Here is a 24,787-nt window from a genome sequence, read left to right as displayed (position 1 = left end):
TCCTGCTCTAAAAATGAGAAATTCAAACCCCACAGGTGTATATCAAAGCTGGATGGTTAGTCCCATCTAGTGAAACAGAATCCCGTTTTGGCAAATATTGTTCTATTCATCTGCATCTTGCTTAATTATCTTATGAGTCTAGTTTATAATAGCTTTATAGCGTGTGGAACAATGTTATTTTTTACCTGGAGAAAAGTTGATTAAAGAATTACTTCTAAGGAGGATTCCATTTTAGGAAGTTAATGACATTTTAAAATAATGTATTTTCCGTATTATATGGGCCCATTTTTTTACTTATTCATTTGTATTGACCTAGATATGATTTTCTGTAGCTTTCATTTGCTTCATCTCCTGTATTAAAGGGTACTGCATCTGTCTGGTTTTTAATTAAACTACAAATGTTTGTTAAGAGTATAATTATCTCAAATCATAGGGTCTTTGTATAGAGTGATAAGAAGCTTTGTAGTAATCCTTTAAATCTATCTCTTTAGTCTTTTCTGTTTTTTTTCAATATCTTTGGAATTCTATTACAGTTAAAGACTAAAGTTTTATTACATGCATAGAAATTTAGGCATTATGAGTTACAGATCCTGGGTTGGTTCACTACTGTGTTTAATAGATTAAAAGTTAGGTTTCTGAGGTTTAAATATTTGTATTTTGTCTTGTTTCCCCATTTATAGAATGAAAAATGCACAGCACTTCATTTTGCTGCCACTCAAGGAGCAACAGAGATTGTAAAGCTAATGATGTCATCCTATGCTGGTGAAGAATCCATTATTGACGCTGTAGATGGGAATAAGGAAACATTGCTGCACAGGTAGGAAGCTGCTGTGCCAGATTTCACTGTAAATTGTGAGACATGGTATTCTCAGTTATTCCTTGTATTTGGAACACCCAAATAATTTGGAACTTCTCCGTGGTATCAGAGATGGTTGTAGTGTAGTATGACAAAATTAAAAGATTTGGTCAGAATGTTAAAAATCTTGGTGCTGATGCCAATGGAAGTTCCAGTTATCTTGGAACCATGTTAAGGAATGGTCACTAACAGTTTGCAGTGAAAATTTACTCCAGTAAAGTTGTAGGGGAGCAAATTCATGGCATTGTTAACATCTTCTGACAATGTGGACAAAATGCCCTTATAAAATCTCGTTATGTTCTCCAGAAAAATAGTGAAAAATAGTATGAACCGTTTAAAATAATATTTTATTTTATTTTCAAAAAACCCTTCTACCTGATCAGGTAAAAGGAAATGTTTGTATACTTCCCTGTGACTTCAAAGCTGCAGATGGTGTTTGTGTATGTAATAATCCTCAAGACTTCTAGCTTTTCACACTTGATTTAAAACCAGAGCACTAGACTGTGGAGAAGTTTCCTAAATCTTTTGTAGCAGAAATGTTCTTCATCCCACATGCTGGCTCTCAACTCTATGGAATATAATATATTTCCCTATCTATACATTTTTTGCAAGAAAAATACGTTTCACTGCATTTAACTGTAATTATTTGACAGAGTTATTCTACAAGAAGTTTTACAGTATGAAATAAGTGGTAGAAGCAGTGGCGATGATTGTTCTTTGGACACAATAAAAAGTGGAATGATTCAGAGATAATTGAAGACATTAAAAGAGTTTGTTGTAAAATTAGGATAATGTTTGGGTACACTTGGAAATGTTACCATGGAAGAAGATGATTGAAGACAAAGTGATGACAGAATGCCAAAGCAAGTTGTGCAGACACATGTACTACTTAATAGATAACTGGCTGCCTTATCTGTGAAAATTACTGTCCTTGAAAAAAGCTTGGTGAAAAGGACAACACTATTTTAGTCTCCGTATCTGTGAAACAGTAAAAATTATGTTACCAAGAATCATTGGGAAGGTAGAAAGTCACCCAAGTATCTCAAAATATAAAAAAACTGAGTGTGAACTTCTTGAGAAACAAAGCATCAGTGAAGCATAGGTAGGATTTGATGCTTTTGCATTCCTACTGTCATCTTTCCATCTAAATATTTCATAAAATGACTTTGCTTTCTCTTCAGTCACCTTGGAATTTATTTTGATGTTTGTGAAGCATTCAAGTATTAATGTGTGGCTGGAAAGCTCTGCTATAGATAATGGAGGCATCTCTACATATTTGGAACCAGACTTGATTTTTAAAATATGTATTTTGAACAATCAGTTCTAACTATAGTACATCAAATGTTTTATTGCCTCTTACAATGCTAAGGCAACTGTTATCAAATGAGATACAGTACAACCTTGGAACTGTGTTGGTCATTAATTCCAAATATTTCACAGAGGTCTGACTTGTGAGAACATTTTGTCTGCGTGTATTTACTGTGCTCTACTTTCATGCTTTGACCATTTTTTTCCTGTAATACATAATTAAATGCCTTACTATAGAATAAAACCTAAGAAGATTCCAAGTGTACAGATAGCTTTAAAATATTTTTGATAAATGACAACAATTTTTTATCAGTATATTTAACTAATGCTACTGACTCCAAATGCCCAATTTACACCAATTAGTTTGTTCATATTTTTTTCAAGTAGACTTGCCTGCCACAGTCAAAATACATGTTTAGACATTGCCATTTTAACCTCACACAGGCATTATTCCACAAAATACAACCAAATTATTTTTGGATAATGAAATTAATTTGAGGCTCTAGGCATGCTTGGAAAAAACTACACATGAAATTTATGGAATTCTGTATTGACCTTGTGCGGCACACTGAATGATCTGATATATGAAATAAACGGTTCTCTTAAAAATTGGTGGTAAAATACCTGTTTACCTACCAATGAGGTCTTTTGAATGTAATAACTGAACTGAACTTGGTTTGAAAAGAGAGCTTCATGCAAAAAAAAAAAAAAAAAAAAAACAAAAAAAAAAAAAAAAAAAAAAAAAACCACCAAAACCAGTTTTATTAAGATGAATTATGTAACAATGGTATACTTCTTTCTCTTTATTTTAAAATTTACCTATTTGAAAATATTAGAAAATAAAGAAGAATGCTACCCTTTGGTGTGAAACTTATTTGCCCTTTCTAATATTACTGTATTTTTTGCATTTTTCTCCACAGAACAGCACTGTTTGATCATTATGAACTGGCGGAGTATTTGATTTCAATGGTAAATATTTAATGAAGCAACATGTTTAGAGAGATTATTGCTATCTATTGCTGCAGGTCTGCATAGAGAAATTCAGAAAGTAGAATGTGTTCTCAGGTGTAGGCTATTTAGGTAGGTAGATATATACATTTCATAGTGTGTAATTGACAGTTATGGTAGAACAGTAGTTGTACCGTAGTATCCATAGTATCATCCCACAGTTACAGAGGATGTTACAGTTACATTTTTATTTCCATTTTACTTACTCAGAAAAGTTTCATAAACATCTTTTACCAAATATGGTGAAGTGATGTGGTTGTCCTACATTCTTCAGACATGAAATATAAAAATGAATGCTAAATATGTATTGAATTTCATCTGTTTTTTTCATGAAATAAATAATTTCTTTAAAGATTGTACATACAATTACTATGGGATCACATAGCTATATATCAAAGTTTGTGCATGATCTAGAAATATTTTTTATTCTGTGTGGTTTTGTTGCATTTCTTCAGTGAATAATTATGGAGAACAAAGAGAAGAAATGTATTCAGGGATGCTACTGGCTATGCTCCCAATGTCCATTTGTGTCAATTAAACTAAGGCTGACATAATCATTTTGTGCCCCACTCAGCTGGGGACATTTTCAGAAATCATCAGACTTCTTTTTTGTTTTATGTGTGTTTAGGGTTTTTACTTCATTTCATGGCAATTATACTAAAAAATTTATCTTCTATGTACAGTTTGGCTTTTCTCAGAAAATCTGTTATAGGGATTTGATTTAGTTAGAACTAGAGGTTTGGCTTATTTTTGATTCAAATATGAAATGGTGAGGCTTGACTACTTACACTTGTCTCACAAAACCAACTGTCAACAAAGCTTATTACCTGAGAAATACAGGTACAAGTTTTTGCATGTACAAAACATTATATCATAAATATCTTTAACACTGCATTTGCTAAGAACAAACTTTCATTCCTTGAGTGCCATTTGACTAGTTTGGCCTCTTCCATAGAAGATTTGCTGAGATTTTCTTTATCTTTCCATACAAAGTATGTCAATTTTGATGCTTGAGGGCTGTTTTAGTTTGCTCTGTCTGGGAATAGATCAAAATGTGCCAGTTTGAGTTAGTGGGGTGTTGCATGTACAACCTGTGCTGCCTCCTCCCTTGGGCTCCTGGTTCTGCCTCTGTTGTGGTGTACCCAAGGGTGAAAAAGAAAAGATGCAACAATGTTACTGCCTGAAAGGACTAGCAAATTCCAGTTCATAAAGGCTCTCCAGTTTTAATAAAGACATTAAATTTTACACATTAAATATTCACATTTTATTAAAAATAAATTAGCAGTAGTTTTACACATTTTCTTCCCGTTTTTTTGACTTTTCCCCCCTTTTGCTTCTTTCATCTTCTCTAAAAGAAAAATGAAACATTTAATTGGTATAAATAGTAATTGATACTTGCAAAATTGGTATGTTTGTTTTTACATTAATATCTGTTTAATTTATTTATGTTAATGCATTTGGGGCCACAGAAATGGAAAATTAAGTGGAGTTCAGAAACTACTTTACAAACTCTTAATTCAGCTGTATTGTAAATGAGGTAAATATACATGGCAATATAGAAGTTTCTTTTTACTGTGATAAGTAATTATCAATGCTGCCAAATTAATTTTTTCTGAAAGCTGAACAATTACATTACTGACGGGAAGGTGATTAAATATTACGTAAGGGACTGGAAATTGCTGTCCTGTATTCATTGAAATAAATGAGACACTTGGATAAAAAAGATCTATTTCTTCCTGAAAAAAATAATTTTTAAGATATTGTCTGACTCTGTAGAAAGGTAAATGGGAAAAGAGTCTTGCATGTATTAGTCTCAAATATTTAATGAACATACATTGGAAGCTTCCTGTTCTCTGTCATAAAGTAATCATTGGACATTTATTACGTGCTTCTTATTACTACATTACAGGTGTTACCGTCCTAGAGAGTAAATATTGCTCAGGATTGTGATTAATTCTCTCTCAAATTAAGACTGGACCCAAAGATGATTCAAGTTAATGGAAAAACTGCCATTGATTTTCTCATTTTTTCAATCATCTTCGGATATTAACTGAAATAAAATAGATTTTTTTGGTGTACTTTGTTCAACTCATCAAGTTTGACTTGCAACTCGGTATCTAAAAAAAATGATATCTAAACCATCATAAAATATACATCTGATTGGTTCATTTGTGTGTATCTTCCTGCTCCCTTGGTGGGATATTTGAGATAAATGTGTTTGTGCTTATAGTAGTACGTTGCTGATATGACCATAGTGATACCGTGACTATAGTGACCGTACAGTCCTGGTAATATGTGTCAGTGCAAAAGTAGAAAAAACAGAATAAAATATGCCCCCTGTTGATACAGCTGCTTTGGCATCAAAATGCGCTGGGTTCAAATCACTTATGCTGAAAGAAAGAAAACTAATGTAAATTGAGCTGTGCAGATTTAACTATACCAATTTCTGGATTCATTACTTCTTGAGTCGTGTTTAGAGGTTTAGAAAGGAATTTTTCTAGTAGTCGTTTGATAGGTAAGAGCAGATCATTCAAAGGGCTACAATTTTTGCATTATTCCATAGTGTCAGTCCTGGTATTTTCAAGTAAGAATTTTATATTGAGAATTTAAATACATGGAAATGTTCTCTAACAAAAATAATAATAATTAAAAATAATAAGCTGTAAGTTCAGTATACCTAGAAGTAGGCCACTATTATTTGCCAAATATAATTTTTATATATAGGTGGCTGGACTGTGGCTGATGGTTAGAAAACCTAGCAGTTTTGTAGAGAGACACAATGTGTTTGTTTGTTTGTTTGTTTGTTTGTTTATGTGAAATTACTTATCTGGATCATCTGGATTTACTAAGAATCCCCGTATTTCTGCTCTGCTTATAAAGAGCAGCACCATTTTAAAGTTTTGTTCATTCGTTATTCACCATAAACTTGGAATTCTTTTTCTCAGGGGGCTAATATTGATAGTGTTGACATAGAAGGTCGATCCCCACTTCTGCTGGCCACTTCCTGTGCGTCATGGAAAATTGTGAATTTACTGCTTTCGAAAGGTAAAAAGGAATATACCCATACTATGTATATACACTTCCTTTGAGCAGAGTTCATAATTTTAAAACTCTGCTTCCAGCTTTCCTCTCAATTTGAATTCAGTACTTCAGCATCCAGCCCAGGAGCAGTTGAGCTAAACAGCTACATACTGCTGGTATCCCCTGAGATAGAGGAGGAATCGGTGTGATGATTTCACCCCTTTCACTACAGCATGAACAGGCTGTAGAACAATGTGCATGTCACACTTCCCAAGGTGGAGGTGGCACTGGTGTTCCGTCCCTGGACTCCTTAGCAGCTCACGAAGGAAGCAGAGCTGCAGGATAAATAAACCACTTAAACAGAGCAGTGTTTCATACCAGCAGGTCAATCTCTAAATGTTAAAGCTCACCATTTAATTCTTACCTTTAGTGTTATAAAATCAGTTACCTTGAACATGTTTGAGAAATATCTCTTTCATTTACTGCATTTTGGTGCAAGTTAATGATCATTATTGTATTTCCTCTTGTTAATAGTGTAACTGATTTTTTTAAAGTCTTGTAGTAAATTTTGAAATTGTAAAAAGGTTACAGCTTTAAAGATTAGAAGAGGTGACTATTTGCATCTTTAAATTTTCTCTTGATTTGTGGGTGATTAGCATCTTGGAATATAAGGGCCCCATATAAAACTTAGTGCTGCAATGAAATGCAAAATGCTTACATGCAAGAAAATTATGAAAGCTGTGTTTCAGTAGGGATGATTTTTTTGGGAAGCAAAATTATACTTTACAAGGTGCACTTGAAGGAGTATTTTATAGATTTAAAAAAAAATTATAAAATTTTATAGATTAAAAAACATTTGTTCAACAGTTGTTCCTTTGTCTTAAACATCATTATGTAGTGCCAAGAACCAGTAGTTTTGAAGTTGCTGGTATTTATTTCCATATTTATTTAGGAGCAAACGTATCATTGAAAGATCATCTTGGTCGGAATTTCTTGCATTTGACCGTATTGCAGCCTGGAGGATTACAGCATCTGAATGAGAAATACCTGCAGGTACAGTAAGCATCAATTTATGTCTTTCTGTTATCCTTACTAGGAAAATGTAAAGAAAAAAGCAACTACCATTTTTTGGTATGTTTGTAAAAATTTGTGATACTTGTTAAACAGGCCAGTGTCACAAAAATAGTTTAAGGAGGTACATATCACGTATCTCTTATGGAAGCATTTCAAGGCCAATAATACAGTTTTCTTATTGCCAGGCAAAGGAATAACATAATCCCATAAATTATTTTGCTGTTGGGGGATTGAATAGCTCAAGAGGTAGGCAATAAAATATAGAACTTTTCACTTCTATTTTCTCAGCTTGCATGCAGTAAAACCAGGAGATGTGCTCATACTCAGTCAAGATCTAGAACTTTATAAATAGTTTGCAGCATACTCTGCAGGAGCTTTCTATGGACTGGACCATAATGAAGTCTTGGATTTGGTTTTTAAAAACATTTTGAACATAAATTTGTATTTGGCTATGTTGAAGTGAAGCACTCGTATTGATAGAGCCCAAGTTTGCCTTTTAATTTAATTTAAAAAATTAAATTTGCTGGCCGCCAGAGCTCCAGAAATAGCCTCTTAAATGTGAATCAAATATAACTCATCTTACAACATGTAGTGAAATCTGTGAACACCTTTGACTGTAATTCAGAATGGATTTAACCTCCCTTTTCAGCAGATGTAGTGAATCAGTTTTAAAACAGTGATGATAACTCTCAGTTCTGTGTTGAATTTCTGATTATTGATCATATTAATAATTTAGACAAATAAGTGGATCAGATTGTGGGAGTTTTTTAGTTCCTTTAAGGAAGGTTGTAGGGTAGTGTTAGACAAGGAATTTGGGGAAATGAAGATGAAAAAGAGAAACAGGGGAAATAAATTTACATTGTAAACCAGTGAACTGCTAGGTTTTGACAGTGAGAAGTTTTGCTATTGAATATAGACTATAAGACTGCCTTTATGTTTGGTACAAGCCTTCTGCTGCTAGCAGTGAGCATTCTGTTGGAATGACAGCAAAGAAGAATTTCCTTTATTGTGCTGTGGATGGGTTGCAGGATGGCAAACTTCTGTGTTTGAAGAGTAGTTGTTTGAAAAAATGGTGACCCACAAAAGAGCAGATAAAAAAGTGCTCTTTGTTCCTAAATTTACTTTTACTTAAATTCATTTCTTCTTTTTTAGATGCTTTAGAGTATTAAGACTATTGTTACAGGCTATTAGAAACTATGGAGCAGAAGAGATTTAGGTGTAATTCTGTGCTTTTGGTTTTGGGTACTTCTTGGGGGATAACAGATGGAACATATTAAAAACCTCGTCGTGGATGAAGATAATGAAGGATGCACTCCGTTGCACTATGCATGCAGACAAGGTGTGGCCCTCTCTGTGAATAATTTACTCAGCCTCAACGTTTCCATCTACTCTAAGAGCAGGGACAAGAAGTCACCTTTACACTTTGCTGCCAGGTTAGTAGCACAGTCTGGGCAATGGAATCCATGCCACGGTTCTCATCCTTGTGTTTTTGACATCAATTTCTGTGTGTATCTTGCAAAGCTATGGGCGCATCAATACTTGTCAACGGCTTATAAGAGACATGAAAGACACAAGACTTTTGAATGAAGGTGATAAGAAGGGAATGACTCCCCTTCATTTGGCAGCCCAGAATGGTCATGAGAAGGTAGTTCAGTTTCTTCTGAAGAGAGGGGCACTCTTCCTCTGGTAAGTATACAGATTTTCATTCATTAAGCCAAAAAAAAACCCCTATCCCCCTATGTTTTTTGCTCTTCTTCTGGGAAGTTAATGTAATATAAATACAGGTACAGTATATTAAAGTAGGTATTATATTAATATATACAAATACAAACATACAGTATAAGAGCATGGTTAAAAAATACTTGTGAAACAGAGAATCATGGCCAGCTGTAAAACCAAGGCTTTGAGTGCTGGGGGAACTTGAGGTTTCTCTAAATCCAACTGAGAGAAGAATATTGAAAATTTTCATGAAAAAAAAAATTGGTATGGAAATATTACAATCATTTCAGTTTCACTTATAGGCTTGAGTAGGGTTTCTTAGGACTAGTGGTTCACAGGCATTCTGCCTTTCACTATAAGTCCTCCCTTCAGGTCAAAGATCCTCAGATCTCAGAAACAGATGAAAAGGTAGAGATCTAGATACTATTAGTGAGTTGAACCTTTTACTTCTGAATTGATCATCACATAATAGTTGACAGAATGTATGGACATTTCTGCAGTAATCATGCCAAAGAAAAGAGGTTTGAGTCAAAGAAGCAGGCATTTGCATTCACTTTAAATTTAAACCCTAAAAAGAGTTTTTTTATTTATAATACCTAATTTTATACCATTACATGTAAGTGATTATAAAGGCTGGACAGCCCTGCACCACGCTGCCTTTGGAGGATACACTCGCACAATGCAGATCATTTTGGATACTAATGTGAAGTGTACTGACAGAGTGGATGAAGAAGGGGTAAGTTAACATTATTTGTTTCTTGTCTGCTGTTACTTCTAGACAAAATGTCAGGGCTAAGCTGTTAGTAGTAGCCTGGTAGTAGTAGTTGTAGTAGTAGTAATAGTAATAGTAGTAGTATTGGTAGTTTTCCACTGTGCATTACATGTGTAATATTTTATTTCCCATGGCAGACTCAGCGCTGTTATATTTCACGACTGTTAAAAGATTTCTTGGATAAATATGTGATTGCTGAAATTGTTATCCAATTCTTTTAAGTGGGAGACAAAAAAGATCCAAATAGCCTGATAGAAAACATGAAACACTGAATGTGTTAGACATGCCCCTCTTGCCCCCTTTACAATGCAAGAATATTTTAGCAATGTAGTACAAACATTGGTTATACAAATTTACTGAACTTATACAAATGTGAAAAAGTCTGGTATCAACTATAGCTCATTAACATATTGTTTGAAATCCCCTGCACAGTGGTGTCCAGCAAAAACAGCATCTGTCTTGCTCTGGAGTTTGGACAAATGTGTATTAGGTCAAGACAGAATCCCTTTCTTGGATTGAAAGCCTCTTGTTTGAACCTGTCCCATCAGAAATACAGGGCAATCATTTTAAAGAACTGTTAAATTCCCAAAGCAGAAGCTGTTGCTCATTTCTCTGAGAACTGGTGTTGAAAACATTTAGAATTACTAGACTAGAAACAAATCTTGACTGTAAATTTATGAGAAGCCCTAATTTCAATTTATGAGAAGTCCTTCATTTCAGTCAGAAAAATGTGTGCATTCGGAAGGCTCTCAAAAGTCAGTTTCATTGTAACTTGATTCCTAAACCACTGATTCCTTTACTTGTATGAAAACACAAAAGAAAAGATAAATGTTCAATTTACAAAATTGCACCCTCAGATTTTCTTGCAGATCTTTTTGTATGAGCACATCTGGATATAATTGGATGCTTCTCTTCTTGATTATCTAATGCAAGTGCTCTGTCTGTAGATACCATCATTTTTACCTACTTGTGAATTGCAGTTCATTAATTACAAAACTAAAATATATTTAATGAATTGGCTTTTCTTACCTACAGTGAGTTTCCTCTTTGGATTTTGCCCTGCTATAGCTGTAAACATAAGGACATGTCTGTAATCTCTGTCAGAATCTTGGACGAAAGTCTAATGTTTTGTGTTGCTAGTAAAAGCATTCGAGACTTGCAGCTGAGAAAGGCATGTGGCTTTTCAAATTGGGGAAGCACTGAATTGTACTTTTTTTTGATTACTCATGTACTGCTGTACTGCCTGTCTGCCAGAACACAGCTTTGCACTTGGCTGCACGAGAAGGACATGCAAAAGCAGTGAGATTACTTCTTGACTACGGTGCGAAAATTCTGTTCAACAAAGCACTAGCTTCTTTTTTCCACGAAGCAATACACAATAGGAGAAAAGACGTGGTGTCTGCTGTCATTTTGCACAAAAGGTGAAGTATGCAGAAAATTATTCTTTAATTTATTTGCCCATGTGTTTTGTTTTGGTTGTCTTAAATGAGTTTAAGTTCTGAAAATCTCTAATAAGTAAAACTGAGTACTTATTTTAAAATTCCAGAAGTTCTGTTCTAATGAGCATAAAAAGTGGCATAATTGTAATGAACATCAGACCTTTGGGAAATTGTTTGTCATAGTACATTGAGTATTTGGATTCTGTATGTAAAAAACCTGTAGAAGCCATCAGAAATATTTTTGACCTTTCACATAGTGCTTAAATGCCTACAGAATTTTAATCAAAATGTGAATACAACTGAAGCCGTTCAAGAGATTTAATTTAAAATCATTACTTTAAATTTTGCAAATATTTTTCATTGTGGCATTTAAAACTACAGTTTATAATATTTTTGGTTAAGGCATAGTGAAACCCCACTTTTGCAATAAAGCAATACACCATTGCCTAATGATAAAATCTTTTGGTAAGAGTTACAGGAACACTGACAGGATTTTACTGTATTTATTATTACTTGCCTGATTTTGTAACCCAAGATTCCAAAATTCATTCCAGTTTCATATTTTTAGGAGTCCTTAGCTTAGTTGAAACATTTCTGCTTAGTTGATAACAGAATTTAACATGAATCATTCTTACAGAAGTATCCAGAATATTACTCAGCTACTCCCCAAACAGCTTAGTTTCCATTTACTAGTGCATGAAATAGTTATATGTTATGATTTTCAATGTCTTCAGTAAAACTCAAATAATCTAAAAGTAGTCAAGTTGAAACAGAAGCAATTAGTTTTCCATTATCTGAAATAATTTTTTGCAGATGGGAAGAAGCTGTTGTGGCTTTCTCTCACTATTCCAGTGCCAATAAATGTCCTTTGCTGGAAATGGTTGAGTATCTTCCTGATTCATTTAAAGTAAGTTTTCTGCACATGTTAAAGAAATAACTTCACAAAATAACCTTAGTTTTGCTTGATTCATTTTTCTGCTCACTGTGCTCACTAATACGTGTTATTATAAGATAGAAGTCAGTTCACAAAATTATTAAACAGTATTTTAGTGATAGTCTTAGTTTGTCTAGTTTAAGTTCTTCCGTATTAGAAAAGTTCTTAGCTTCCTGAGATCAATGGAGTTACAAAAGTAATATAAAAATTATGTATAAATGTAAAGTCCTAAGGGAATTGGGTTCAAAATCATCTGAGATATTTTCACTCTCTTAGCTAACTACTAAATGTCACAACAGAAATGCTTTTTAATTCAAATAGCAAGTGACTTGGTACATATGCATTCATAAACTATTCACACTTCATTCTTGTAAACTAGCATGTAGCCTTGTAAACTGCATTTATACTGAACTCCTACATGAAAACTCAGGAATTTTATGTCTTCAAAACATACATCATAAAATCTGACTGAGTCATCGCTTCTGTTAGCTGATCCTTGTATTTAATGGTCATTTTCTTCTGGTCTAAACACTTTCTGTTGAACGTTGTCTATATCATCTTAATTGACTTTTCTGTTCATCTGCAAAGCTGGTGTTGGACAACTGCATAATTGAATCTTCAGAGGAAAAGACAAGTCGAGACTTCTATGTAAGTAGATGAGAAAGTCTGGGAAAGTACACAACACGTATATTTTAATAAACATGTGAAGCTCATGTATGTAAGGCGCAGTTGTAGATGAATCTCAGACTTTAACACGGAACACAGAAGACAGATCTTATTTTATCCTTTGAAGTCCAGTTTCTGTAACCTTCATGCTTACATATTTTAATAAGTGTGATATTAAACTTCTACAATTCATAAACTATATCTTTGCTGTGTTAATTTTTGCAGTTGAGCTGGGTGTCAGTGGTTATGGATATTTCAAAAGAGCAGTAAGAGAAGACACATAATATCTATTTATGCATATCAAAAGTATGCTTATAATAAGTAGTTCAATTGTCACCAATAATTTAGAGTTCAATGTGTTTCTTTGTTTTGTAAATACTTGTCCAAAATTCTAAGAATTAGATTGCTTTTAACCCTAGGGAGATATGAATGTTCTCCAGGTATGCTATCTTTCAAACCATATTGAAAACCACCTTATGATTATATTGGATTGTGTCCACATCATTAACAGAAAACTTTCAAATTTTTTGCTACTGTGCATTTCCTTTATATTGTATTACCAAAGCCATAGAACTTTTAAAGACAAGCTTTTTTAAAAAGTTGGCATTAAAAAACAAACAAGTCACAGTTATGAATATGTTTCTAAGGTAACATTTTAGCAAGAAATGTGCACTTTTTATTTTACAATTCAAAATGGCTGTTTATTTAAATATCTTGCAGTCACAGATGTGTATCTTGATAGCATGTGTTCAGCTAACAGTGAATATACATCTTGATTCTACTACCTTGACACAATATGCTTTTTTTTTTTTTTCTCTAAAGGATAGCCTTTTTTGTATTAAGAACATATAAGTCTGAGAAAATCATTTGCATTATATTTAAATTCTGGTGTATGTGTGTTATACAGATTGAATATAACTTCAGATATCTTCAGTGTCCCTTGACACTTAACAAGAAAGTAAAGGATGGTGAAGATATTTTCTATGAACCACTTATCACTTTAAATGTAAGTTCTAGTTCTACTCTGAGATCATTGCCTGCTGTCTTGGTTTAGATAAAATCAAGAGGTTTGAATTTTTCATCATAGTATTTCTTCTCCAAAGCCCATAACTCTGTATATTAAAAGTATATTGAAATTAAGTATGGGCCAAAATTCTAATAAATAAATAAAATTTCTTTTAGGTATAGATAAAAATATGACTGCTCAAGATACTGTGTTGTATGTGCAGGTAGTATGTCAAAGAAAACCACACTCCAGCATTGTAGTGACCATGCACTGGAATGTGAGACATTTAAATACCTGACAAGCTGATTTGTTCCATACACTAATTTCAAAATACTTACTATGCCTGAAACAAATTTTCTGGTTTTTTGTATTGTCAACTCTTTTCTCTCATTCTTTGTCAGAAAATGTTTATATAACCAACTTTCTCGCTTAATATGCTTATTTTTTGGGATTCCTGTTGGCAATTCGTTGTTGTACTGTCTAATAAATTCATAATTTTCTCATTAATTGTAAAAGCGTGATCTCACAGGTATAATTGAAGATAGTCTGTATAATTTTTGAAGCTTGAAATAGACTAACAGCGCCCCAGCAGAGAAGCTGAATGCCTTAGCAGGCAGAAAGGGCAAGATAGCAATGGGTTTGGGCCAAAGTGCTTAATCAAAAGAAATTTGCAATATCTGGCACACATTTCAGTTTTCATTAGGCTAATAGTCAGGTAAAAAGGGTGGCCTGGCCAGTTTTGTAAGCACTTTGCTTGCCTAGATGAACTGACTCTGACCCATCTGTATTTGTGTTTTGTAGGCCATGGTGCGCCACAATCGCATGGAGCTACTCAGTCACCCTGTGTGTAAAGAATATTTGCTTATGAAATGGTTGGTCTATTTTAATGGATATAAAATATAATACTGCATGTCAAGATAAAGATTATTGTGCCTGAAAGTTTTTTTTTAATGTGTGTATTTATAGAGTTGTCTGAGAAAATGTCTTTTCTGTAAAGTGCAATTTAGTATTGAGTAAAGATTTTTTGATATTTATAACAAAGACAACTACTATCTTTGTTTCCTCTACAAAAATATGTAATAAGGTTGCCAAGTTAAAAATGAAAGAAACAGTATTTCAGAGTGGCAAATACACTTTTGTCTACATAAGTGATGAACACATTCATCACAAAGGGACATTTCAAGAAGTGTTTATTTCCTTGTATTGAAGACATTATTGGCTGTTCAATTTGAATGCATGCTGTTCTGACTTTGAAAAGTGTTGTAATTGTAACATTCTCACTTTCAAGGATGGCCTATGGGTTTCGAGCACATCTAATGAATTTAGGCATATATTCTCTTGGTCTCATCCCATTGACTCTTCTGGTCACTCACATACAACCAGGAAGACCTTTGAATGGAACAGAGCTCTACGAAGCAAGACCATTAGAATATGAGGTACTTTTATTAGTAGTCACAATATGTTTAGCATTTTTATTGCAAAAAGGTATGATTATTTAAATAATTTCTAGATTAATTTATGATCCAGAAACTCTTAAGATATAAAATTGAAGTGTATATTTCTAAACATTCAGCAGCAACCTCTTTAGATGATTTTCAGTTCTCACTTTTTTTTTTTTTTTTTTTTCTGAGAAATCTATTTGGTACATGGTTACTTCAGTTTTTTCCCTGAAGTGAACAATATTTGTTTAATATTAAAGAAAAAAGATCCACATGAGAGAAAATGCATAGAACTGAAATAGGAACTCAAAAAGGATATGCTAGTAGAAATATGAAATAAAATAAGCTCAAGGGATATAAAAGGTCCCTGAAGATATCCTGATAAATGAAAACTTCATGAGAATCACATGTACAGCCCAACCCAGTACATGAATTTCACAATAAATATTAGTAAAACAGAATTAGATAGTAATAATTATATGACACACGCTAACAGGGTTACTTAACTTGGCAATATAATGTATATATAATAGGTAGAGATGAAATGAACATTCCTTTAATAATTTCTAATTTCTTTTGTTCTCTGATTTTTGTTTCAGGACTCATACTTCACAAGGGTGTGTATGTGTTTAGTTTTAATTATGAGTGTACTGGGCATCTGCAAAGAAATATTTCAGCTGATTCAGCAGGTAAGTGCCTAGAGAAATAACATTAATCAGACAGTGTGCTTGCATGGCAGTTTGTATGATATTGAAATTAATCTGTTTTTTTCCTGACTAGAAGGGAAATGCCAATTTATACTTTTTAATTTATATATATAAAGATTAAAATTCAGAAGAGAATTCAATTAGTGTGTTGAATCCAGTGTTTTAATGATGGATGGCTTGTAAATATTAACCTTTCTCTCTTAAATCCTAGAAACTGAAATATTTGCTGGATTACTCCAATCTACTGGACTGGACCATTTATACTACAAGCATAATTTTTGTGTCTTCTTTATTTATTAATACACCAGCTCATTTGCAGTGGGAATGTGGAGCAATTGCTGTATACTTGTCTTGGATGAACTTCTTGCTTTATCTTCAACGGTAAAATTTTATTATGGGCTTTACAATAAAGTATTTTAATATTTTCAGATATTTGGCATATCCTAACTTGTGACTGATCAAGTTCGAGAGTCCCATTTTGTATTTTTCTTTTTTACAAACTATACAAGTTTCCAGATTAGGACTACAGGAATTTTTTATCTCTGATGAACTGTAAAGGCATTTTCAGTGTTTTCATGTAGAGCATCACAACATATGTTATAGCAACTATAGAAATAGCAATATATATTTTAATGTTAATTGAGCATAGCCAGGTTTAATTTTTGCTTTTTAAAATCATCTTTCAGTACATTGTATAGACTTTGACTTTAAAAAAACCAAGAAGTATATGAATTAGGAAAGGCATAAGGAAGTCAGGTTTTATGAGTAATACCTGGGAGAAGGTAAATTCTTTTATCATTTTCTATACTCAATGGCACATCTCACTTCTTTATACCATAAATTCCATATGCCACGTGTCCTGTAAAAGAATTACAACGTATGATATTATTTCTTCAGTTGACATTATGTCTGTTTATTGCCCTTAATTATCTTAAATCTTGTCACTGGTACAGTAGTGCCCAAGAGTTACAAGCTGCAGGAGAGCTGAGTGGAGGAAAAAAAATAGTGCGGGTGTACTGCTTAAGATTAATAAATTAAACACATTTGTGCCTGAGCAGGACTGCATGTGATAACACAGCATAAATGTTCTTCTGATTCTTATTGTATATATGCACTGATCACCCCCGTGAAGTCTTGCAAACAAACACATTTCCTGAGTAATTTCAGGGTTGTTTTACTGTAGTAGGGATGTTTAAGGACATGGTTTGTAAACAGAGTTAATGTCAAAGGGAGTACCTTTATGGTCTTGCCTCTGCTGCAAACCTTGCCTTGCTGTGTGTGACCTTGGATGACTAATGAGTGGGTGTGTCCTGTCTGCCCCGGGCAAAGTGGAGGTTCAGCCTAAACAGTAAAAAGTAAACAGATGATTGTGCAACCTTTGTTCTCCTGTTGGATGAAATGCCTTCCTGGCCTGACTGTTTTTTCAAGTGTGTAGCAGTAGAACTCTACACATGATTTTTATAACTCATTTAGGCTATCTTTTCCCAAGGCAACCTGTGATTCCATTGACTTTAATTGAATTTTGCCTAATAAATGCCTAATAAGTAAGAGAGGATCAGGTTTGCTTTATTTCCAGCCTGACCTTTTCAGTCTTGCACATAGTGTTTCAGAGTGACAGACATACATAGGGATTTTCACAGTTGCTACAGTAGTAGCATAAAAAATCTCTTGGTCCTTGGATTTGAGAGAGGACATAAATTCCCAAGTTCAGGTTTGAGAGCAAAAGTAATTTAATCTGCTTTATGATAATTCCTGTTCTGAGATTTAGTTTTTGTGTTAACCAGGAATAGAAGAGGCTTACCTGCAACAGACTGTTGTTGGAAACACAGGTGTCTTAAAATTATGGTATTCCCCTTCTCTTCCCAAGCAGTGTACTTCCTTTTGTTTGCTTGTTTACCGTTCTTTATATTACACTAAAACTACATAATGTCATTTTTTTCACATCTTGTAAAAAGTGGAATCTTTTCAATCAACTGTGTGGCTGCTGCATAGATTATGGTGGCAGTTGTCCTTTGTTCTGGTTGCTACTTTGCTTTGAGAAGCAGAAAAAAGTTGAATATTTGCTAATGTTTTTATTCTGAATGCAGCAGTGGCACAATACTGTACTGCCTATGCCTATGGAGAGAATAAATGTTATCCATGAAAAATACTATCTTGAAAATTGTTCTTGTGCATTAAAATATAAGAGTATGCAGTTTAAGTTGCTGCGAGTAGGATCACTTGGACTCTTTTGGATGTGAAAGTAGAACAGGCTTGTTACCATCACAGAATCTCTCAGAGAGGCAGTGTCTCTTTCCACAGATGAAAACCAGCGTTACTTACTGCCTTACATAAATAACTGCAAGAGACTCTAACTTCAGTATTTAATATTTTAGGTGTAGACTTGGCAGTGCTTGATTAATGATTTCTAAACTAAGTGATTCCATGACTGATTCTACATCTTTTTTTGTTTACTTATTGCCTAGATTTGAGAACTATGGAATCTATGTTGTGATGTTCTGGGAAATTTTGAGGACTTTGATTCGGATTGCTGTGGTTTTCTTTTTCCTGATACTGGCCTTTGGGCTGAGCTTCTTTGTCCTTTTGGGTTCACAGGTTAGTTCAATAATATAGTTAAACTTTTATCATTATAAATAATATCTTTGACTAAAGCATCTCAAGACTTTATTTATAAATTTAATCAGTTGAGTTTTCTCTTTATTTTGATATTTCTTTTTGCAGCAAACATACAGCACACCTCTGCTTTCCATAATGAAGACATTTGCAATGATGCTGGGAGACATTAATTACCATGATGCGTTCCTCGATCCTTTATTGAGCAGTGAATTGCCATATCCATTCCTGAGTTACACAGTTCTCATTATATTTACCTTGCTTATTCCAATCCTTCTTATGAACTTGCTAGTAAGTAAGCTATTTATTAATACACAAAAGTGGTTAAACATGAGTGTATAGAGATCTGGTGTGTAGAATTACTTCAGTGAGTGACAGCCATTCATTATTTAACAGATATTTTCAGTAAAATATTAAAATGTCCTCGTTCTCTGCACTTGTTTTCCATCCAGTTTACTGCTGTATTTTCCCACAGCTCACTTCTGCAGGAGTATTTTGTGTATCTTTAGGTAATAACCGTGATGGAATTTGAATTGGAGCTGCAATGTATTATTCTGAGGTCTTCATAAAGAAAATCGGGGAATGATGATTTTTGTTTAATCCCTTGTTGTATCATAACCTCATAAACACTAACAATAATTTAAATTAAAAAAAAAATAAAGCTCAAACTCAAATCTTCATTGCACTCAAGACAGCAATCAGAAGTAGTGTTAGAACTAACAAACCTGACCTGAATGTTAAGAATCAGAAAACATCATAATGATGAAAAAGGAGGAAAATATGTAATGTATCTTCAGCCATGTTCCATTGAATATATTTTTTGTTTAGGAAATCACATTTTCACATGAGCAGAGCAATAAAAGTCAAACACCTCATGTTTTTAAACTTGTTTATTGCAGCCATGATCCTGCTTAATCAAGAGATCAACCTGTTTCCTAACATTATAGCAGTAATGAAGAGTATAAAAGAAGGGATGTTATTCTTGGCAAAATTAGCATTTCAGTGTCTTACCAACAGAGTGTTTGTTGTCAGTAAAAACACTCTCTACATTTATTGATACATATTTTCCAAATATGCAAAAATGTTTCCAAATTCAAGTGAAAAAATAATTAACTCTAGAATATTTTTAAATTTAAGTATGTATTAGAAATACAATTAAAATCACAAAGTATGAAAAAATAGATAATAAAATATTTTTTTATAGATTGGTTTGGCTGTTGGTGATATTGCTGAAGTACAAAAATATGCTGCACTCAAAAGGATTGCAATGCAGGTGAGTAACACACCATGAAAGCATTGAATATTGGATGTACATATCATTGCTATAAAACCTGTTAGATAATTAGTTAATTTGTCATCACATTCCTAACTATCTTAGGATATCTCTAAAGCAAATTGGTGAACATGGCATCTTATTCTGAATCTCATTTTCACTCATGTGAGTCATTGCCAAGGAAATGTACAAGCAAATGCATTTTTAAGGAATTTTTCAACCATCAGTTTAAGGAATTCTGAGTTTTTCCAAAACCAGAATCTCAAAATCAGTCACTGCAATTCTTGAAATAGCAGTGGTCTTTTAGTAGAGAACCTGTGCAGTGGAAAGAAGGTACACAAAAAACCAGATTCATTCTGCTGTTCTACTAAATTCCCATTAGTTAAAAGAGTGCGTATCTATCACTGCATGTAATAAATTCTGCTAAGATACTCAATGCTGGTATGACCATGTTGTTTTAGTGTCTGGGCTGGACTATTCAAATATTATACCACTCTTTGCAGTGTGGGGTAGTACTAGTGTATTGAGTACAATGGCATGATGGTTATTTTCACATATAATGTGCATTTATGTTAAACACAACGTATCTCATTCTAAATGCAAAATTACATTTAGGTTAATCTTCATACCAACTTAGAGAAGAAGCTGCCATTTTGGTTCTTAAGTCGGGTGGACCAAGAATCAATCACTGTATATCCCAACAGGCCGAGATACTGTGGATTTATGGTAAGATGGTGCATATTAGATAGAAGAATTCTTATTAAAAAGGGATATGATTGACTTTGTACACACATTGCTAAGGAGATTGTTTTATTAGACTCAACCATTAACTGACATCAGGGGAATTGTAATTAGACCTTGACTAAGGTCAGTGAAAATGATAAATCAGTTTGAGTGCAGCTGTATTCAGATAAAATTAGTGTTTGAATACTCAATAAACTGTAACTTTATGAAGTGAGACAAGCTATAAAAGATGTTCAGATAAAAAGTAGAATTACTCCCTTTTGGCTTTTCTTCTTTTACTTGAGCTGTTGTTGATAGACTAAATTTTCTCATAAAACAAATTTTGAAAAACAAATGTTTTAATATTTAAGAAAATAACATCATAGCAGAAAGTCTTTTCAATGTTTACACTGTGCAAAGAGTTACTGATCATGTATTTAATTATTGTCAATCTATAGGATATATTTAAGTTTGGTTTTATGTTTTGTTTAGAGCGTGTTCCAATATTGCTTTGGGTGTGAGGACTCTACCACATATGCACAGAGCCCTGATACAACACTAGAACTGGAAGTTCTGAAGCAGAAATACAGGTATTTTTTGTGATATTATACAGTTGTAAAAATAAGTAGAACCAATATTGCAAACATACTCCTATTTTAAAAGCATTTTAAAGCTTCATATTGTATCTAAAAAGTAAAATCCCGTGTCCCCAGCCCAAACCAACATAGCCTGTTGCTCTTTAAAGTAATCTGAAGTAATAGGGAAGATGCATTTTCTTTTTAGGTAATTGCATATGGAGGTTTTCAAGGGTTATTTGGAACTCCCAAACAATGTAATTCCAGTTTGTTTGCAAGTATACACAATCTGTTACTGACTTTCCCCTAGTCTGATGGTAAATCAGATTCAGATTGTTTCCCCGAAAATGGTGTCTTGATTGAACAAATCATGTTTCTCAAAGCCTTGGAAGGAATTACTTGTATTTTCTTGACTTACTCATCATACCAACATATCCATAAGAATAATTTCTAAAAAGCTTTCTGTGAGTGTACAGCTAGAAAAATGTATTCTTTCTCACTCAGTCTCACTTTCTCCTGCACTTTCTTCTATCCATTATTTTCTTTCCTTTTCTTTTTTTTTTTTAATTTACCATTTTTTTTGTCTTCCTGCACAGATTCAGATTGAGTATTATTTTTGAGTGAAAGACTTAACAAGAATGGAAAGAGGGTCAGATACACCTTACAGATATAGAACTATATATATACACAAATCATGGACTTTAGCAAGTCTTTCTTCAAATGCATACTACATCAATATATTATAAAACAGCATAAAACAGACTCTTTTTTGGTTGGGATATTTTTCCTACAGAGAAGGAAGAAAACTATAATTTTATAAAATTATTTGCAATAGAGTAACTTGTGACCATATCATTATGGAAAGTCATTTTTACTACTCTGAAAATATTGACTGAAAACTTTTACAACATTGCCAGTGTGTTTTATTATCAGAGTTCAAAACAGAGTTCAGTTACTACTGGAGCTAGTGTCAGTACTGTGTACATATTTTGTGTTTTGGTTTGGGGCAAGGCTTTCTTTTGCTTTGCATTTTAATTCTTGTGATTTTCACGTATTTTAAGACGTATTACCATTTTTTGTTTTAAAAAAAAACCAAAACAATCTAAAACCCTAACTACATCTAAAGCCCCACAACTGTTCTTCACAAATAACCTTTTCAGTCACACTAGATTTCATGTTGTAATTTTGTGAATCTAGACATTCAGAAGAGTGGATTTTCAAAATGCCTATTCGCTGTATGTGTGATGCTTAGCTTAACTACTTAATTGCATCAATTGCACTTTGGATAGCACTTTGAAAAAGATCAGTAAGTGCCTCATCAGTATTTCTCATATGTTGTAAAAGTAATTGTGAATTTCACTAAATCTTTTTGGTAGCTTAATTGCCGTTGCAACTCTGACTTTTTTCTTGCCCAACAAAAAAATGGGTCAATAGGAAAAACTTTTGATAGAGCAGTCAACAACTTTATTTTGAGAGTAAAGTTGCTTCTACCTTAACTATATATTAAGTTACTTGTCACAAGAACCATGGATTTGTTCTTCAATCCTATTTCCTGTAACATTCAGAAGTACTTCAGCTTGAAGAATTAAATGTATTCTAGATAATAGTCTTTGTTAGCAGACTTTAAGGTTGAGTTAAGTGCTGGCAGAAGGGTGAGGTTAAGTACTGTCAGTTTTTGCATCTGTAATTTTAATGACTTAAATGTCCCTTGAAATCAAATGAAAAAGCCTGATGTCTATTTGTTTGTTTGCTTGCTTGCTTTTTAGGCTCAAAGATATATCAACATTGTTGGAAAAACAACATGACCTCATTAAACTGATTATCCAAAAAATGGAGATAGTATCAGAGGCTGAGGATGAAGACAGCAATGATTTATTTCAGCACAAATTTAGGAAAAGGCAGCTAGAGCACAAGAATAGTAAATGGGATACAGTGTTAAAAGCTGTTAAAACAAATGTGCCTAACCCAAGCACTGAAAAGAACAATAGCTTCTTCTAGACTTGGCTATGATATCATGCTGTATTGTCATTTTGTTCTACTTTAGGGTCACTTACTGTCTTTGCATAATGTTAATGTGAAATATCATGTACTTAAGTATAAAAAAAAGGCCAGATCCAAAACCAGGATGCAGGTGCTCAAAACAGTATTTAAGGAGACTGGAGATGTCTACATCCAAAACTGTGATCCTAAAAGTGACTGGCTAATCAGGAAAGTGCCTAACTCAACAGAGGCCAGCCTTGCTGTCCTGGCAGTTCCCAAGGCTTCTGTCTACATCTGTTCCTGGATTTGGCCCTAGTACACTTAGGTCTGTATGTAATTACATTATTTTCTGTTACGAATATTTTTAGAATTTCTAAATTTTTAGAAATTAGATTCTAGTCATTTACTATTCAGATGTTTGGAAAGAGAAAATAGGCTTTACGGAGCTTAAAGAAAAGGTCCGAAGCTAATTGACAGTGTGTTGGAAGTTTTGCTGAGTAGGGACTGCAGGATCAGGCCTGAAAGGTAGGAAATAAAGGATCGTGAAGTTGTAATGTAAGGGAAGAGCTACTTTCTTTTCTAAATAAGTGGAAGCAATTCACAGAAGGATCATTTGTACTAGCATGCATATAGCAATGGTAGAATGACATGTTTAATATTAGTCATTTACAACTTGCTGTCCTTACACTGCTAATGTGATTTTGGCTTTCCTGATAAGCTAAGACTGATCTTGCTACTTTAATCTGCACTTTGGTTTTATTATTCATTTACTGAATATTCAGTGCATTATGTAATATATGGTAATATATTAAATTTAGAAGTAAACATGAATTAAAATGTGCTTAAGTACCCAAATATATTTGTTTCAAAACCAGTGCTAATAAACTAATTATGACTATACGTGGTGGTAAGGCTTTGTGTTCTGCTTCTGAATTTAGACATTCTCTTTAAGAACTTAGTATACTTTTATTCTTCTCATAAAAACCAATCATGATTCCTGCTTACTTAAAAGGTAGTCACCAGAAGGTAAGTCACACTGTACAGAACTTGCTCAGTCTTCAGAAAACACTGGAAGATACACCATAAATTAGTGTGACTTAAAATAGCCAGATGTTCAGTGGGCAGAATTTGTTCTCACCCAACTCCTCTATTCCAGCTTTGATACTTTAAATCTTTGCCAGGTAAAACAGAGAGGAGGAGGCTGCTGGAGGAGCAGCTCTGCTCCAGGGCCAAACCTGGTGTGACACAGTGAAATAAGAGAGAACATGTAAGCAGAGTCAGAGCAGAAAAAGTAAAAATGTTAACTATAGTCTCTGAAGTTGCTGTGGACCCTGAAATCAGATCTGTTCTTGTGAATAAACTATTTGGGTTTGCTGCACTGCTGTCCATCTGCAGCTCCCTCTGTCAGCAGAAAGAATGGCCAGGTTGTCAGGATAGGGCCAAACTTGAAAAATGTAATAATAGTAATTTTAAATTCCTGGCAGTCTGTGCCATTAACACTAGATGGCAGTGAGTGATAGCATTTTTTTGGTAAGTAAATGGGACCTAAATGCATTGTTTTGAGTGAAGAAGAACAGTCATATGGTTACAGCAGGAACAAAGCAGTCAGGATTTAAAAAGTCTGGGCCTTTCAAGCCTCTTTAAACAGAACTGAGACCTTTATATACAGCTGCC

General features: G+C 33.6%; 1 protein-coding gene across 1 annotated transcript in view; it reads left to right on the top strand.

Annotated features, from left to right (window-relative positions):
• Nucleotides 1–23,907, top strand: part of TRPA1 (transient receptor potential cation channel subfamily A member 1) — a 31,754-nt gene extending 7,847 nt beyond the window's left edge. Inside the window, exons 7-27 of the mRNA XM_083877248.1 lie at nucleotides 681–817; nucleotides 3,085–3,133; nucleotides 6,118–6,217; nucleotides 7,146–7,246; nucleotides 8,531–8,700; nucleotides 8,789–8,953; nucleotides 9,608–9,722; nucleotides 11,013–11,179; nucleotides 12,011–12,104; nucleotides 12,720–12,779; nucleotides 13,705–13,803; nucleotides 14,605–14,675; nucleotides 15,092–15,239; nucleotides 15,842–15,931; nucleotides 16,161–16,330; nucleotides 18,415–18,544; nucleotides 18,671–18,853; nucleotides 19,767–19,835; nucleotides 20,451–20,561; nucleotides 21,051–21,148; nucleotides 22,900–23,907. Coding sequence (XP_083733374.1) covers nucleotides 681–817; nucleotides 3,085–3,133; nucleotides 6,118–6,217; nucleotides 7,146–7,246; nucleotides 8,531–8,700; nucleotides 8,789–8,953; nucleotides 9,608–9,722; nucleotides 11,013–11,179; nucleotides 12,011–12,104; nucleotides 12,720–12,779; nucleotides 13,705–13,803; nucleotides 14,605–14,675; nucleotides 15,092–15,239; nucleotides 15,842–15,931; nucleotides 16,161–16,330; nucleotides 18,415–18,544; nucleotides 18,671–18,853; nucleotides 19,767–19,835; nucleotides 20,451–20,561; nucleotides 21,051–21,148; nucleotides 22,900–23,131 — 2,559 coding nt within the window. The 3' untranslated portion in view covers nucleotides 23,132–23,907. The remainder of the gene's footprint in view (nucleotides 1–680; nucleotides 818–3,084; nucleotides 3,134–6,117; nucleotides 6,218–7,145; nucleotides 7,247–8,530; nucleotides 8,701–8,788; nucleotides 8,954–9,607; nucleotides 9,723–11,012; nucleotides 11,180–12,010; nucleotides 12,105–12,719; nucleotides 12,780–13,704; nucleotides 13,804–14,604; nucleotides 14,676–15,091; nucleotides 15,240–15,841; nucleotides 15,932–16,160; nucleotides 16,331–18,414; nucleotides 18,545–18,670; nucleotides 18,854–19,766; nucleotides 19,836–20,450; nucleotides 20,562–21,050; nucleotides 21,149–22,899) is intronic.
• The last annotated feature ends 880 nt before the right edge of the window (nucleotides 23,908–24,787 follow it).

The sequence above is a fragment of the Zosterops lateralis genome (assembly GCF_965231275.1).
Source record: "Zosterops lateralis genome assembly, chromosome: 1".
Lineage (NCBI taxonomy): Eukaryota > Metazoa > Chordata > Aves > Passeriformes > Zosteropidae > Zosterops > Zosterops lateralis.
The sequence above is the reverse complement of the archived record's forward strand: the minus strand, read 5'-3'. Positions and strand labels throughout refer to the sequence as shown.